Here is a 15,684-nt window from a genome sequence, read left to right on the forward strand (position 1 = left end):
TGAAGGGGTAAAAAATAAAGTTTGCAAACCACAGAGAGAAATTTTGCATTTAACCCTAAATTTTTTAACAAACGTGCCAATATTGACATCATGTACACCTTTAAATTAAATGTACAAACTTAAAATTCGGACCATAAAGCCATTTTATTTAAAATAGAGAGTATCTTATTCTTGAATGGGGAGCATCATTGTAGTTTTTTTTTTTTTCTTCTCTGAATTTTCGAACATGTAGGATGTGCTTTTTTAGCCTATGGACCAAGCATGATTAATGTTAAACTTACAATTAGTTTACAACTATTTAAGAATTTGTTAACACGTGTTAGAAAGTGATTTGAGCCACACCAACTAGTAAAAAAAAAAGTTATCTTTCAAATTATTACTGGCTCGGGTCAATAAGTTGCAAAAACAAAACTACATTTACCCCTCAATTCGTAATATCCCATCCCATCAATCTTTCAATTTGATTTATGGCCCTACCAATTTACCATCAAGTTGCAAAGTCTCTTTTACCCTCAAAAAGATAAAAATGCCCATAAAAATTTTAAAAGCCAAAAAATTTAAATAATTTATAGAGAAAAACAAGGGGTTAGTTAGGTTATTTATTTATTTATTTATTTTATTTTTGAGAGTATTTTATTTTTAAGGGTAAACCGGAGACATTGCACTTTCAATAATAAATTAAAAGAAAAGATTAACCAAAAAATTAAGAGGAGATTACAACAATGATAACAGATCATAGGCAAATATAATTTTCCCCTAAAAGAGGTGTAGATAAGTAGTAGGTCTAACATTATTCAATTAACCATAAAATTGAAGGACCCAAGCGTTATTGAATTCAAATATCAACCTGTTACATAATTTTTTTTTTAAAAAAAAGTCCAAGTTTTTTCCTTAATGTTCACCTCCGGCCCACAAATTTTTAATTTTTAATTTGTTTTTAAAAAAAAAAGATAAAAAAAAAAAAGAAGAAGAACTAACTACTTTTTATCCAATATAAAATGAAAAAAAAAAATAATAATTCTATATTTCTCGATAAGCAACCTGTTGAAATCATATGACTTGATTAGTTGATTTGGCTGTTCTGACCACCACCCAAACCCTCCCCTCACCCTTTTCCTCTGTCTTGCTTCGCTATCGCTCTCTCTCTCTGCGCAAGTGCTCTCAACAAACTCTTTCCGAAACCCTAGATTTCCCGAATCCCTCTCCCTCTCTGTCTCTCCCCCTCTCTCTCTCTCGCTCACTGCCTTGGCTTTGCGTCTTCGGAGCTCCAATCCACAGTGTGTGTATGTGTGTTTGTGTGTTCATTTGTGTTGGTTGATTAGATCTTCGCTCTCCCTCTCTCTCTCGCTCGTTCAAGTTCATCACCTTTTGACTATTCAATGGCGGAAGGCAAGCTCGATCTACCGGACGATCTCCTCATATCCAAGCCGTCCGATCATTCCTGGACCTCCAAAGGTACTTCTCGCTCTTCCACTCTACTTCTTCATTTTTTTTTTCATTCCATTTCTTTTATTTTCTATGTTCTTACATCGGTTTCGATTTTTTAGCTGATCCCAGAATATAAAATAAAATAAAAAATTGTGTAGCTGATGGATGTGATAGATTCCGATTCGGTGCGAGGTTAGGGGGTATTGATCTGGAGCGTCCTACTTGTGATGGACCAGTTCATTTTCTGTTTTTGAACAATCAACGCCGTCAATTAGGGTTCCGAACCAACTTATTGGTCATTCTTTCAGATCAAAGTCTTCTTGTTAATTGGTTTTAGAATTTGTTTCTCGGTGATCGTTTGATTGATTTACGATTTTCTTAAGTTGTTACTGGATGATTTATGGGGAAATTAGGAATTTGCAGATATTACTGTCTTTAGGTTTCGATTAGTTTGTTGTCGGTTTCAGTTGCTTCTCTTTTCTTTTTCATTTTTTGTTCCAAGATTTTGTTATAAAACTATCAAGGTTTTATATGACAATAAGGTTCTGATTTTTCGATAAAGATAGGTCTCTTCATTTCACTTGAGTGGACGGGAATGACATTGGTTTTATGCTCATGATTTGGTGTGTGGTGATGGCTAATTTAGGAACTTTGTTGTTGATTTAGCTTAAGTCTTTCATATTTTAGAGGTATGAAGATTTTGGTTCAGTGCTTGAAGTATTCTTTCGGTGTGATTCAGATCCTTTATCTATCAGGAAAAAATGTTTTTCTTCTCTCTCCCTCTCTCTCTCAATTTCTTTTTTTGGGGTGCTCCAGGAGGGTTGGATTGCTTTTATGGCGGTCTATTTTTTGTTACCAGTTGCGCCTTGCAATTGAAAGCTAAATGTATATTTCTGTGTTTTCTTCTGTGTTCATGCTATGCCAGTGGAAGCTTCTGGAGGGAATGAGGAGGAAAAGGGGCTTATGTTACTTGATGAGTCAAAAGGTGTTGCTCTAGTGTTGGTTTCGGTTGTTTCCAGAATAATGAACTATTGGTTCCTATCTGTGTTACTTGCTATCATTTTGTCTCCTGTTTCTGTTCTGATGTAAATTTTCATTATTTCAGATCAAGCGGCATCAGAAAGCAGCATACCTCTGTCTCCCCAGTGGCTTTATGCCAAACCAACTGAACCAAAGATGGTATAATCTTACCTTCCAGGAAACACAGTTCTATTTGTTTTTCCTTTTCTTTTGGTGGTAATGTATATGCACTAAAGTTATTGTTTTGTATTTATATTAGAGGTTCTAACTTTACATCTTTTACAGTATCAAAACATATTTTTTTAATTATTTGGAATTGTCCAGTTGGTATCTTGACTACAAACTTGTTATGCAATTTATATTTTGACTTTAAAAAGCCCTTAGAAATTGCTTGATGATTTCTTTTTCGGATTTCTGTTAATATGGAAATTTTTATCTTGTTTGGTAACCCCCTTTTTAATGGTACCAGAGTATGTAGTAGTTTTGTTGTGAAGTGATTTAGGCACAATATTTATGTGTACCTTATTACCTGAATTGTATAAGAGGTAAAATAGGGAGGCTGAATTACCACAGTAGTACTCCGAGGTGTTTATATGCCTTGCCTTCAGGTCCCTGTTAAATATTATGTTGTCTGCTGGGCATTAGAATAGATTTTATTTTATGGCCATTGTAGTATTTTCAAATTTAAGAGACGCTTTCAGGTCTGGAGTACACGTCAGAGCACATTCTTGGCTGTGGATTCCCTTTTGTATATCATATTTCAATTTGAAGTAACAGGAGAACAATGAAAAAATAAGTGCAAATAGAGTTTGCTCATTTTGTCTGATCTGCTATAAAGGAAGAAGTGATGAACTAAAAAAAATTTATTGCAAGTTCCCAACTGTTACCAACTAGATTTAGTATCTTAATTTTTCTTGTTTTTATTTGTGAGAAAGTGAGAGTGGCACCAATTGAGGATAAAATGAGGAGTCGTTTGACATTGTTCTGACAAGTGCTTCAGAGGCCAATGAATTCATCAGTGTGAGACTTACTGAATTAATGTGAAAGGAACAAAAAATGGAGGTTAAAAATAAAGTGGGTAGAAGTTATGAGGAAGGGCATGATTATTCAAGAGGTAATAGGGGACATCACTCTAGATAGGGTTGATTGGCGCAAAAGAATCCATGTAGCCGATTAGTTGTGATTAAGGTTTAGTTACTTATCAAAAAAGTTGTGATTAAGGTTTAGTTGACTTGAGAGTCGACTTGTGTTGAACTAATCTCCTTATCTCTAAATCTTGATCCAATGGAGTTAGTGGGTTATTGTTTATTCTCTTAATTGTAATGCTTAAATGTCTACTTTCAGAAAAAAGTTGAGATGCTTGATCTCTCCTGTGTCAAAACGCAGACCCGTATTTTGGTATTCTAGCTTGGTGCTTAGCCCCCTTAAGTTAGTACCATAACTTCAATGCTTCATCCCTTATTTTCCTCACTGGGGGAGGCAACCAGATTCAGGGTGCCAGAGGCCTGTGCCTTCTTTGAAGTTGCTTCTTGCTCATGTATCACAGCTTTCCAATACAATGTCCATCGTTAGAAGTGGAGTTTATGATAAGTGATTATAATTGAATAACTGAGTTTTGGATCACATGCAATTTGTTCACCCATCAGTCCTGTTCATGTATTTTAGAGCAATTTTTGTGATTCAATGTTGGAAAGTTTTGTGATGTTTGATCATCATCACGCAAATGATCTCATTATTATTATTATTATTATTTGCAACTTATAACCATATGGCCAGGTTTGTATGTGTATTCACAAAGATTTTGCTTTCATTTGACGTTCTGTCATTATGGGTACTGTATTTAGTGTTGCTTTCATATTTGACAGGAAATGCGTGCTCCAACTTCTGGGTCTCTTGGAAACTCTACTGATCCTAATCAGAAAGAGGGTTGGCGTTTGGATGGATCTGAGGACAGAAAAGATTGGAGGAGGACTGCCACGGACAGTGATAGTAGCCGTCGCTGGCGTGAAGAGGAAAGAGAAACTGGCTTACTTGGTGGCAGAAGAGATCGCAGGAAGGCAGAACGCCGTGTTGACAATCTCTCTATCAGAGAAACAAGTGAGAGTAGAGCATTGCCTACCACTGATCGGTGGCATGATGGTCGTAATTCTGGACATGAAACACGGCGTGATAGCAAATGGTCATCTAGATGGGGTCCTGAAGACAAAGATAAGGACTCCCGAACTGAGAAGAAGACAGATCTGGAGAAGGAAGATGCTCACAATGACAATCAATCTTTTGCAAGTAGTAACCGTTCAGCTTCTGAGCGTGACTCAGATTCTCGCGATAAATGGAGGCCACGACATAGAATGGAGGTTCATTCTGGTGGTTCAAATGCCTACCGTGCTGCACCTGGATTTGGACTTGAGAGAGGACGGGTGGAGGGTTCAAACTTGGGATTTACCCTTGGACGTGGAAGGCCAAATGTTGTTGGGAGAGGTTTATCTACAGGCCCCATTGGTGCTGCTCATTCTGACAAGAGTGAAAGTGTTCCTGGAAGACCTAGCCACTCTGTTGATTCTTTTTGCTACCCAAGGGGAAAGCTTCTTGACATATATCGGAGGCAGAAGCTTGGTCCATCGGCTACTACCATGCCAGATGAGATGGAGGAATTGCCCCCCATTAGTCAAGTTGGCTTTATTGAACCATTGGCTTTTGTTGCCCCTGATGCGGAAGAGAAGGTAATTAATGGGATTACTGTAATTAACTAACTTGTTCTTCACTTTTCATTTTTATGTAATAATAAATTCTTATTCCACGTAATTCACTAAAATCTTTTATGCCTCACAATTGGGCCCTATGATGCTAACAGGCCATCCTTGGCGATATATTGAAGGGTAAGATCACAAGTAGTGGGATGGTGTACAGTTCGTATAGGAAGGGGAGATCAACTGAAAATATTACAGGTATTTTCAACTCAATTGCTGTTAACTTCTATTATGTACTTATCCTTGGTCTGAATATTTCTGAATGTTCCTCGACTAGGTGTTGAAGACTTAGACTACACTGAACAAAGTCAGGGTATATTACCCTCAAGTCTCAATGAAGAGTCTGTTGATGCCTCACAAGAATCTGCAACTGATGATGCATTTCAGGCTGATGATGGTGGTGCCTTGTCAAAATATGGTACACAGAGGAATATGGTAGACGGTGAGTAACCGTTTACTTAGCTCTTGAAACTCATCCTTTGAACCATATGCATACAACTTTACTAGTTCGTTCTATATCTGAAAGGTTCTGAATGCACTTTATTTACAGAAATATATGTTAAAGAAGCAGAATATAAAGTTACTGGAGCAATTCATCGGTTGGAAGATGGATTGGCCGCAACAGTTTCAGAAAGTAATGGTGTCTATGGTGCCATAGAGATTGATGGTGCTTCTCAGATCAATATTGGTGAAAAATGGCAGATGGCGGAAGCTGATTGTACCAAGCATGCTCAGTTTGATGCCATTGAGTTCTCCACTTCATTTGACATCAGGTCCAACCTTCCTGATGATTCAAGTTCTCTCTTTGTTTTGCCTTCTCCTGAGCAGAATCAAAGTACCAACACTGAGGCAAATGGATTAGAAAGGGTAGCCCCGCCTGAGGAGTTAAGTTTGTGCTACATTGATCCTCAAGGGGTGATCCAGGGACCATTTGTTGGGGCTGACATCATTTTGTGGTTTGAACAAGGGTTTTTTGGGACAGACTTGCTAGTCCGCTTTGCAGATGCTCCTGAAGGGGCGCCTTTCCAGGAATTGGGTAAGATCATGCCTTATCTGAAAGCCAATGATGGATATGCCAATAGCAGCGAACCAAACTCTAAGCTAGAACACTTCGAACAGTTGGACGATAGTTTACCTGCTGCTTCTTCTGTTTTGAAAAGTAATTCGTCTGCAGTAAATGACCTGGGCCAGCCATTGCCTGAGTTTAATAGCCTTTCAGCTCAGCATGTTCAGTCAAGAGTATCTGAACCTGAGGTTTCATTGCAACTGCCGCATTCTGAGGGTCAAAGCTTTCATAAGTTTGTTACACAAGACGAAGGTTTGTTTTCTATTTAAATGTGTCGTGATTTTTTTTTTTTTCCTGTGGATTCTCCTTATTCTTTCTTCTTTTCCTTTTTTTTTTTTTTTTTTTTTTTTTTTTTTTTTTAATTTTTTATTTTACAGAAATTGTGTTTGCAGGTCTTCCTGGAAACACAGGATATTCTATTGCCAAACCTACTGGGAGCAGTCGTCATTCATCTGAAAATTCTATCGGCCATCCTTCTCTTCCAAATGAATTGACAGAACCTGGTGTACCAAATCATAATGATAATAAATTGCACCCCTTTGGCTTGCTCTGGTCTGAGCTTGAAGGTCCTATAAAACATGCAAAGTCATCCATTCCGTCCGGCACTGGAAGGGCTGCTCCATTTGGTGTGATGGCTGATCCAGCTCTTGCTGCAGAGACATGGTCTGATGTTTATAGAAAAAATACAATTCCTGAACCCATGTATCAAGATGCCATGGCTGCTCATCATTTGTCACGCATGGAACAGGAGTCAAACCATTTTGATTTAGCAGAGCACCTTAGGGCACAGCAATTTCAGCAGCAGCAACTCCAACAACGAAATCTGTTGTCTCATGCACACATAAATGAATCAGTTTTAGACCATGTTCCTACTCAGAATCTTATACACCACCAGCAGTTGGCCAATCGTTCTGCACCGGATCTGGATCATCTTTTGACACTTCAGCTGCAACAGCAGCGGCAGATTCAGCTCCAACAACATCATCAATTGCAGCAACAACAGCAGTTTCATCAACAGCAAAAGCTTTTGCAGGAGCAACAGCAATCTCAAGTCCGGCAGGTGCTTCTAGAGCAGTTGTTACGTAATCAAATGCATGATCCTGGCCTTGGGCAGTCGCATATGGATCCTATCAGAGCCAAAAGTGTCCTTGATCAGGTTTTATTAGAGCGGCACCTTTTACACGAAATGCAGCAACAGTCTCATCATCCTTCAAGGCATGTTGATCCATCTTTAGAGCAGCTTATTCAAGCAAAATTCAGTCATATGCCACAACAAGATCATCAAAGAGATTTATTTGAGCTTTTATCACGTTCACAGCATGGACAGATGTCATTGGAACAACAGCTTCTTCAACAAGACCAGCTGCAGGCCAGGCAGTTAATGGGATTGAGGCAGCGGACTGGTATTGAAGGAGAGAGGCATATTGGTTCCAAATGGCCAACAGATGAATCTGATCAGTTTCTCAGGACTATTGCTGGTTCTCACCGAGCTCACTCTTCAGGTTTTGGCCCATTGGATGTTTATCAGCGACAACAGAGGCCACCGCATGAGGAGCAGCTGAATCACCTTGAGCGGAACGTTTCAGTGCAGGAGCGACTTCGGCAAGGGATTTATGACCCTGGCTCACTGCCATTTGAGCGCACAATGTCGTTGCCTGCTGGTGCTCCAGGGATGAATCCGGATGTTCTAGCTAGGGCTCGTGCTCACGGTTTAGATATGCAGGAACCAAGTGCACGTATGCAATCTGCTAGTCAAGTGGGTGCATTTTCACCTGGCATCCACCCGCATAATCCCCACCATCTTTTGGTCCCCAATCAATTTCATACTTCAGAATTGGATGCAATCGAGGGCCGCTGGTCTGAGAACAATGAGCAACTAGAGAATGACTGGATTGAGTCTCGGATTCAACAACTGCATATCAATGCTGAGCGTCAGAAAAGGGAGTCAGAAATTAAAATGACTTCTCAAGATCCGACTTTGTGGATGTCAGATGGGTTCAATGATGAAAAGTCGAAACAATTGTTGATGGAGTTGCTCCATCAGAAATCAGGTCATCAATCTATTGAGCCATTAGATGCAGGCAAGGAAACAAGGGCAACAGCTGGCCTCTATTCTGGGTCAAGCTCCTCAGACCACCCATTCAGTCTTCTCCTAGATCGAGAAGCAGGTCTGAATAACTCATTTGCAGTGGGGTCTTATGGTTCTAATTCATGTGAACCACTGCAGGATGAGTGGGCAAGCAGTGAAATAATGCCATATAGATCTGATTCTGGGGCATTGATTGAGGGAGAGTCACGATTGGCTGGCATCAATGAGACTGGTCAGGCAATTTACACAAACTCTAGCATGATTGGCAAGTCATCTATGAGCAATGAGTTCTTGGAGGCCGACAGCAGGAAGCATGGGTCCAAAAGTGTTGGTATGATGAAGGGTCCAGCTTTCGAGATTCAAGAAGGCAGGGGTGAGCAAGCTGGGTTGGCTGCTCTAGATCGTGGGGAGATTTCAATTAATGCTCTTAACAGGCAATCATCAATTGGTACTGCAAGTAGTTCTCTCTTAATTGTTTTTTTTGTTGGAAGCCATTGCATTATGTTCGTATTAGAGTGATAATGTTTGTTTTTTTTTTTTTACCTGAATTTGCTCTCAGGTGGGAAAACAGGCTTCTACAATGAAAACATTGGACATTGTAATTCATTTGTGGAGGAGGTCTCCAAGGAGCGGTAATTGTGTTTATGGTTTTGTAAGTTTTATATTTATTGAAGAAAAAACCTGGATAGCCTATGAGAAAATGGCATTACAAGTTGGCTTTTCTAATTTATTCATTTCTTTGTTTGGCCTTCTTCTGCCAGGGTTCCTGTTCCATCCAAAGGGCAAGAGAATATTTTGCTGAGACGTCCTCCTGTCTCTCATACTTCATCACAGGAAGGATTGTCTGAGCTGCTCTCAGATCCAGTTATGAGAGGGAAAACTCCTTCGAGTGGTGCTTCTGAAGGTATGTACTTTTCAAAATCCTCTTACTACCCTTTTCTGCTCAAAGTAGTTAATTATAGATCTCTAAATCTTCAGGGGGAAGGCGAGACGCAGGGGTGAATTTATTAAACCAAAACTCAGACATCATGGCATCCGGCAAGAAAGACATGCGTTTCCGGCGTGCTTCATCTTGCGGTGATGCTGATGTTTCAGAGGCATCATTTATGGATATGCTGAAGAGTAATGCAAAAAAGACTGCACCGGCAGAGGCACACTTGGCAGGATTTTCGGAGACAACAGATGGAGCACAAGGTGGACGCAGTGGCAAAAAGAAGGGGAAAAAAGGGAGGCAAATTGATCCTGCTCTCCTTGGTTTCAAAGTCACCAGCAATCGCATAATGATGGGTGAAATTCAACGCATAGAGGATTAGCCCCTTTTGATTTGTATTTTCTTTTTCTACATTTTGTTCATTTTTAAAAAGTTGTATAGGTTAGGTTCAAAGCCCTTGGTATGAAGCAAGCATCTGCCAATGAGAATTCTTTCATTCTTACAGTGTGCAGTGTAGTAACGTAGTTACAAGGTATAGTTTTGTACAGACTAGCAAGGTTTATAAGGAAAATATTTGTACCTCTCTCTCTCTCTCTCTCTCTCTGTGTGTACTTGCAGCACTAGCTCACTTTGTATTTCATTTTTTTCCATGAGAAGACCCACATCAACCAAAATACAAAAGAGAGGGCATCAAAAGACAAAAGGCATTTAAACGGAGACTCATTAGATTCTAGTTTTACATGACCAACAAAAGTGAAGGATGCAAACATTTTACGTTGATGACATTACATCGCTCAAGACTGAAGCCATTGGCCTTGGAAGAGTTGCATGATCGTTTTACCCGTGATCAACTCCAACTCAGACGAGGATAAGGGAACTTGATTGGCAATAATAGACACGGCTTCTTTTGCTCCTTTATAACCGCATTCAGGAACAACAAACGGGAAGTCGCTGCAATGACAAAATTTTCTGCTTTCAAAACCATATTAACAAAACTACTTTTCAAATGTGAACCCTAGCAAACAATACTTCTCACCTTTATATTCGCATCAAAACGCTCTTCCCCCATTTGATGTTTCTAATTATTTTTTTTCCTACCCCTAGGTTTTATGAAACATTGTCTTTTAAGGCTGGAGTTAAAAGAAAAGATAGAGAGCTACCTGCCCCACATCACACGGTTAGCACCAAAGCTGGAGACAATTTGGGACAATAGCTGGGATAAATCCTGATATGGAAATGGCATTCTTGACACCCTGAAGAGCGCGCTGAGTTTTACATAAACCTGCAAAGTAATATTCATACATGCATGAAGCGTGTTAGATATCAACTGAATGACTGTTAACAATTGCTTAGCAACAGAGAATGGAAGAAGAACAAGAACAAGAATGACAATGAACTAAATATCAGAAAATATAAAATATAAAAATCGATAGAAGTACTTTTCTCAGGCAATTGATAAGATAGCACAGAGGCCGCATTTGCAATCTGAAATAAAAGTTCACACTCTCACAAACTTGTTTCTTATATCCTTTTAGATATAAAGTAACCTCGGAAACCCTCTCTGTCCAGCAAAAAACTTAAGGTTCCTTAAGTAAAGCTCTAGACATAGTATAGCAATTATAAGAAGGCCAACCACTACTTTCAATCCCAAGATTTCTAGCAAAAGAAAGTGAAAATAGAATGCTCTCCAACAATATAATATCCTAGTTGAGGTATGATTAGCCATGGCAATCTCAAGATGGTAGCTGTAGTTAGGAAGCAAACAAGTGCATATAAGCTGTGTCATTTAAAGGTACTCCAAACACGTTACCTGTGGGAATCTAGATAGCTTAAGAAGCTCAGAAAAGGCCAGACTTTCATCATCATCTCTGCAAATTGACATGTGAAATGACAAGAAACTTAATATGGTCTTCTATCTAGCTTGGAAGCTTTTTTTAATAGAGTCAAATTACAAAAGAGCTCACGTTGGTGGTTTGCAGAATGCCAAATGATCGAGTAAAACAATTGTAGATGGAAATTCTGTGCACAGTTTCTCAATCTCTGAAACATGCAGACTGAGACCCTGAAATATTTATCTGATTAAATACATAATGATCTTTACCACTGGCATCTGATATTTATGTGCCAATTGTTGTCCCAGCCACTAAGTAGGTGACTGCAAAGTGATTAAGCATATGAAAAACTGAGTAGAATCACTACGCCACTTGGATGAACAAGCTTGCAAAACATAGCAGTCAGCTAAAATAAATTTTTGAATAAGTTGGGATTTTTTGCTAAATTTTTGTTTTGTTTTCGCTTATGCGCTTTTGAGTTAAGTAGATAAGAATGTAATACCTTCATACACATAAAACCCACTGGTACTCCAAGTTCTCCCGCCCTGGAGAAAATTGCCTTCCCAACTTCATTTGTCATCTGCAAAAACAATAAAACATGGAAAGAAAAAAAAAAATTAATGCAAATGGGCAGATAAAAGTATCTGCCACTTCCTTGAAATGCCTTAAATCTAGTATAGATGTAAGACAATCAGGATACACCATTTGAGATACTGCAAGGAAATTTACAACATTATATCTGAATGGTATTGGGTTGCATTTTATATATCAATACTGATTACAGACCATTTGATGTGAGTTCTGGAAAGAAACTTCCAGTCTTAGATCTCAACAGAGAGTTTTATTCTTATATTTTTCTTTCACGAACCAGTTGCTTGCGTGGGATACGTCTGAGGCCAGAGTGGACAATCAGCATTCGCGAGTGTGAAAAGAGAAGAAGAAAATTCCCTTGCTTCATCCTAGAAAATGAACTAACTAGTCCAGAAAACCTTAAAATACATATCAAGTTTTTTAAAAAATTGAGCTTATGAAATCAAAGGGAGGAAATAAAATAATTTCAGGATAAACAGCTGACAATGCCTACTTGGTGATTACTACCTGTTGACCAGATGGCCACAAATATGGATTGAAGCGAACAGCTCGATAGCCATCCTGGCATGAAAGAAGATTGTGTCAACATAATTCCTCTCAGACAAAACAGTTGGTACAATGATTATATGAGATTGTCTCGGACCTTTAAAACAAGATCTTCAAACTGCTTAACCCCACTTCCATCTTCTGCAGGATTTGCAAGGCAGCAACCAACAAATTTGGTTGGGTACTTCTTCAGGACACTGTCCAGTGATTAACTTGGCATAAGGCATTACTTTATAGTATTACGTGAAAGCAATCATATAAAGAGAACTACGATCAACGGCACAAATCAAGAAAAAAATGAAAAGATCCAACTACGAGTCCCTCCAATTCATTGTTTGGCTAACACAAACAAAAGGCCACTTCTTGGATAGGGTATGGCTCAAAATTGTAGGAGTGATAAAACATGCCAACGACTGATGAACTTCCATGAGGCAAGCACGGAATATACCATTCCAGCTGCTGGGTTCTACATGAGTTGTTAGATACTCGCATTAGAGTTTTCACAACTGGCTCAACAAATTTTAGCTAGACAATCATCATTTTCTATTTTAACTACCAATTTTTTCAAAATACTTACATCCTACTTTCTATTTTAGCTATTCACTTTCATTATTCCATTTAAAATACAATTTCTTAATCCACTTTTACTATTCCCAAAGAGGAGAGAGAATCATATTTTCTTTTTATTAATTTATTTATGCATTGTTGAGCTATAGTGGTTAGCAAATTTTCTGAGCACTCCAGCAAGTAGCCTTCTTTTTTTTAATTTTATTTTTTATAGCTAAAATGACGAGCTAGATGGAGCTATTTTTTGTCCATTTTTGCTATAGGGGTAGCCAAAATAACCTTTGGCTAGTCCAATAAGAGCATCTTCAGCAAGCTAGTCAAATGCCCCAAAATAGTCAAATTTGACTATTATCAAGTGTTTTTTCCAATCTAACAGATGAGACAAAGTGATTATTTTCCTTATAGAATGAACAGTGATCCCACTCTCTCTCCCACCAGACCTCTAGACCTCTCCGAATTCTCCTTCCAGACCTCTCCATTAGCATAAACTTCCTTCTTCCATATTGAAAACCGAAGCCTTTAACTCATCAACCACAAACTTACAAGCATCCAACGCATCAGCTCGATGAACGGCCGAGATTGCAATGAAGACACTTGTTACTCCAACTGGAACTGGGCCCAGGCGGTGAGCAGCTGCGATGGAGTGGAGACTCCAGTAGGATCTAGCAGACGAACAAATGGATTTAATGCAGCGGATTGCCATTGGTTTGTATGCCTCGTATTTCATAAAGTGTAATTTTGCTAGAATATTGAACTAGCGCAACACTTGTACGGTGTAGCTCAAAGAATGTGTGGAAATTCAATATTTTTTTTTTTCAATCATGTTGACAAAAATATAATAAAAAAATAATGAGAAATAATATTTAAACGCAAGTAGAGAGTATAATAGAGAATCTATTGGAGAGAAAATAGAAAAAACAGTAGCTAAAATAGAGACTTATACTTTTTCAATAGCTACTTTGACTATTATTGCCGGAGATGCTCGAATGCTCCGCATTAGATGTTTCAGCCATGCCAAAAAAAAAAAAAATCATGTGGCTTTTAACTTTTTCTAGTGCTGACTGAGTGACTGTTACATATAACGAGGTTAAAACAAAACCTAGTACATACGAAAAAACATTATAGGTTTCAACATACCTTGTCACCAGAGAATGATCAAACTTATGGTTAATGGGCTGTACAATCAGTGCACCATCTACACCTGCTTCTTTCATACACTGTGGATAGAAAGAAACATATACTGACAATAAATATTCGGCTAGATAGGGTAAAGATGTAATCAGTTCAGGTCCAAAAACTGTAAATTTCCAATATCTTTCCAGCAAATCCAAAGAAATTCCTCAAAGCATCATCGAATAAAGCATGAAGTACAGAGAGATAAAAATAAATAAGTTGCATAAAAGGCATACCTCAAGTAAGAAATCGACATGTCCTGGCAAAGTGGGTTCTTGACCAGGAAAGTAAGGGTATTTATCCGCAGCCTTCACAAAGAAAGAAAGAAAAAATGCAAAATTTCGCTCACCCATGTCAGCTTTCTGAGAAACAAGAAAAGGATTTCCAGAAGTGCTTATATGTTGAAACAAAATCCAGGAATCGAGAGTGGTTTTTCACAACCTGTGGGGGTGAGTTTTACCTCTTGAGGAGATGCCCACACGTGCAAATGTGAATCTATTATTTTTGTGGGAGAAGGAGCTGTTTTATCTGGTCCACTGGTAGCCATTTTCGACGCAGAGATTGTGGGCTGGGATTTCTTTGAGAAATAGCCAAAGGGCCGTGGAGAATAATTGAAATGGTAAGGAGGCACTGGAAGTGAAAGCAGAGGCTTTAATCTCACTGCCATTCTGCCTACAAAGACTTCGACTTGGGGCTTTGGTGACAAAAAAATTGTCAAGTTTTTTTCGTAAAGTAGATGTAGTGGCGGCTTTGTGGTTGTTAGGTCGAACTGTAAAACGTACTGAGCCAGTTTGGTAACGAGGTTGAAACAATGGTTATACCAAAAAATATTATAGTAGGCCCCCTTTTTTTTTTTTTGGGTAATACGAAAAATTCATTGCTTCAAAAGATAGATACATATTAAAAAAAAAAAAAAAAAAAAGTTCTAAACAAATACACGAAGAAAAAAAAATTTAAGAAAAAAATATAAAAAAACCTCCTGAACTTGATTTTAAAATAGCCATATGAATTTTTAAGCGTGTTAAAGTGACTTATCAAACTATTAAAATAGACTAAAAATGTAATTTTTATTATATTTCTATAATATCCTTGACATGTCATATATTCCATTAAAAAAAAAAAAAAAATCTAAAGTGGTGACTCGAGCTACCCCTTTTGGGCCAATGAGGCCATCCCCATTTTGGTCAATGGGGGCAGTTGATCCAACCCCAAGGTCAATCTAAGGATGGCCGAACTACCCCCATGTTGCCATTTAGGGGTGGGTCAGGTCTTGGGAGTTGTTCAGCTAGCCCCAAATCAACCCTGGGTGGCACAACAACCCTCATTGGCCAAAATAGAGTGGCTTGAGCCACTTCTTTCAATTTTTTTTTTTAATAATTTTTTCCTTGATTTTTAAATTAATTTTTTTAAATTTTTTAATATTTTTTTAATGAGGTATATGACACGTGACAAGAGTATTATATGAATATTTCGACAAAAGTTGCCCTTTTGGCACACTTTAATAATTTAATGGGTCATTTTAACACACTTTAATAGTTTGATGGGTCATTTTAACACATTTGAAAATTTATGAGACTATTTAAAAATCAGTTGTTAGTTTAGAGAGTTTTTTTTATATATATTTTTTCCAAAAATTAAATAAAAAATGGCTATCTTTAGTAGGTAGAAAGTTGAGTCGTAGTGGTGACACTTTT

The 15,684-nt window shown here is 38.2% G+C and overlaps 2 protein-coding genes across 5 annotated transcripts; one reads left to right on the forward strand and one right to left on the reverse strand.

The window, feature by feature from the left end:
• Positions 1 to 1,059: 1,059 nt before the first annotated feature.
• On the forward strand, positions 1,060 to 9,862 carry LOC133864210 (protein ESSENTIAL FOR POTEXVIRUS ACCUMULATION 1-like). 3 transcript variants are annotated; one of them, XM_062300488.1, is made up of 11 exons: positions 1,060 to 1,455; positions 2,354 to 2,413; positions 2,534 to 2,607; positions 4,314 to 5,168; positions 5,300 to 5,393; positions 5,473 to 5,637; positions 5,746 to 6,513; positions 6,639 to 8,798; positions 8,910 to 8,982; positions 9,112 to 9,254; positions 9,329 to 9,862. In XM_062300488.1, the coding sequence occupies exons 1-11, from the start codon at positions 1,380 to 1,382 to the stop codon at positions 9,661 to 9,663; spliced, it is 4,803 nt and encodes a 1,600-aa protein (XP_062156472.1). In that variant the 5' UTR covers positions 1,060 to 1,379; the 3' UTR covers positions 9,664 to 9,862. The 3 variants fall into 3 exon arrangements, with proteins under 3 accessions (XP_062156472.1, XP_062156479.1, XP_062156486.1); XM_062300495.1 differs by having other exon boundaries at positions 6,654 to 8,798; XM_062300502.1 differs by lacking the exon at positions 2,354 to 2,413.
• A 104-nt stretch (positions 9,863 to 9,966) lies between these two features.
• Positions 9,967 to 14,762, reverse strand: LOC133864229 (uncharacterized). Of its 2 annotated transcripts, none has more exons than XM_062300523.1 (10): positions 14,451 to 14,762; positions 14,227 to 14,298; positions 13,955 to 14,034; positions 12,348 to 12,447; positions 12,212 to 12,265; positions 11,616 to 11,693; positions 11,246 to 11,343; positions 11,092 to 11,149; positions 10,442 to 10,563; positions 9,967 to 10,232 (listed from the first exon to the last, which is right to left on the reverse strand). In XM_062300523.1, exons 1-10 carry the CDS (start codon positions 14,655 to 14,657, stop codon positions 10,076 to 10,078), a joined length of 1,026 nt encoding a protein of 341 aa, XP_062156507.1. In that variant the 5' UTR covers positions 14,658 to 14,762; the 3' UTR covers positions 9,967 to 10,075. The 2 variants fall into 2 exon arrangements, with proteins under 2 accessions (XP_062156507.1, XP_062156500.1); XM_062300516.1 differs by having other exon boundaries at positions 14,227 to 14,352.
• Between the last annotated feature and the right edge of the window lie 922 nt (positions 14,763 to 15,684).

This window comes from Alnus glutinosa, chromosome 1 (assembly GCF_958979055.1).
Source record: "Alnus glutinosa chromosome 1, dhAlnGlut1.1, whole genome shotgun sequence".
Classification (NCBI taxonomy): domain Eukaryota; kingdom Viridiplantae; phylum Streptophyta; class Magnoliopsida; order Fagales; family Betulaceae; genus Alnus; species Alnus glutinosa.

What these genes read in the sequence shown, in the direction of transcription:
- LOC133864210 (XM_062300488.1), top strand. Translation starts at nt 1,380, where the DNA reads ATGGCGGAAGGCAAGCTCGATCTACCGGACGATCTCCTCATATCCAAG. An exon ending in TAACAGGCAATCATCAATTG is followed by an intron (nt 8,799 to 8,909) that starts GTACTGCAAGTA and finishes ATTTGCTCTCAG; the next exon opens with GTGGGAAAACAGGCTTCTAC. An exon ending in GAGGAGGTCTCCAAGGAGCG is followed by an intron (nt 8,983 to 9,111) that starts GTAATTGTGTTT and finishes TTCTTCTGCCAG; the next exon opens with GGTTCCTGTTCCATCCAAAG.
- LOC133864229 (XM_062300516.1), bottom strand. Translation starts at nt 14,657, where the DNA reads ATGGCAGTGAGATTAAAGCCTCTGCTTTCACTTCCAGTGCCTCCTTAC. An exon ending in GATCATTCTCTGGTGACAAG is followed by an intron (nt 12,448 to 13,954) that starts GTATGTTGAAAC and finishes ATCACTGGACAG; the next exon opens with TGTCCTGAAGAAGTACCCAA. An exon ending in TGTGGCCATCTGGTCAACAG is followed by an intron (nt 11,694 to 12,211) that starts GTAGTAATCACC and finishes TTGTTTTTGCAG; the next exon opens with ATGACAAATGAAGTTGGGAA.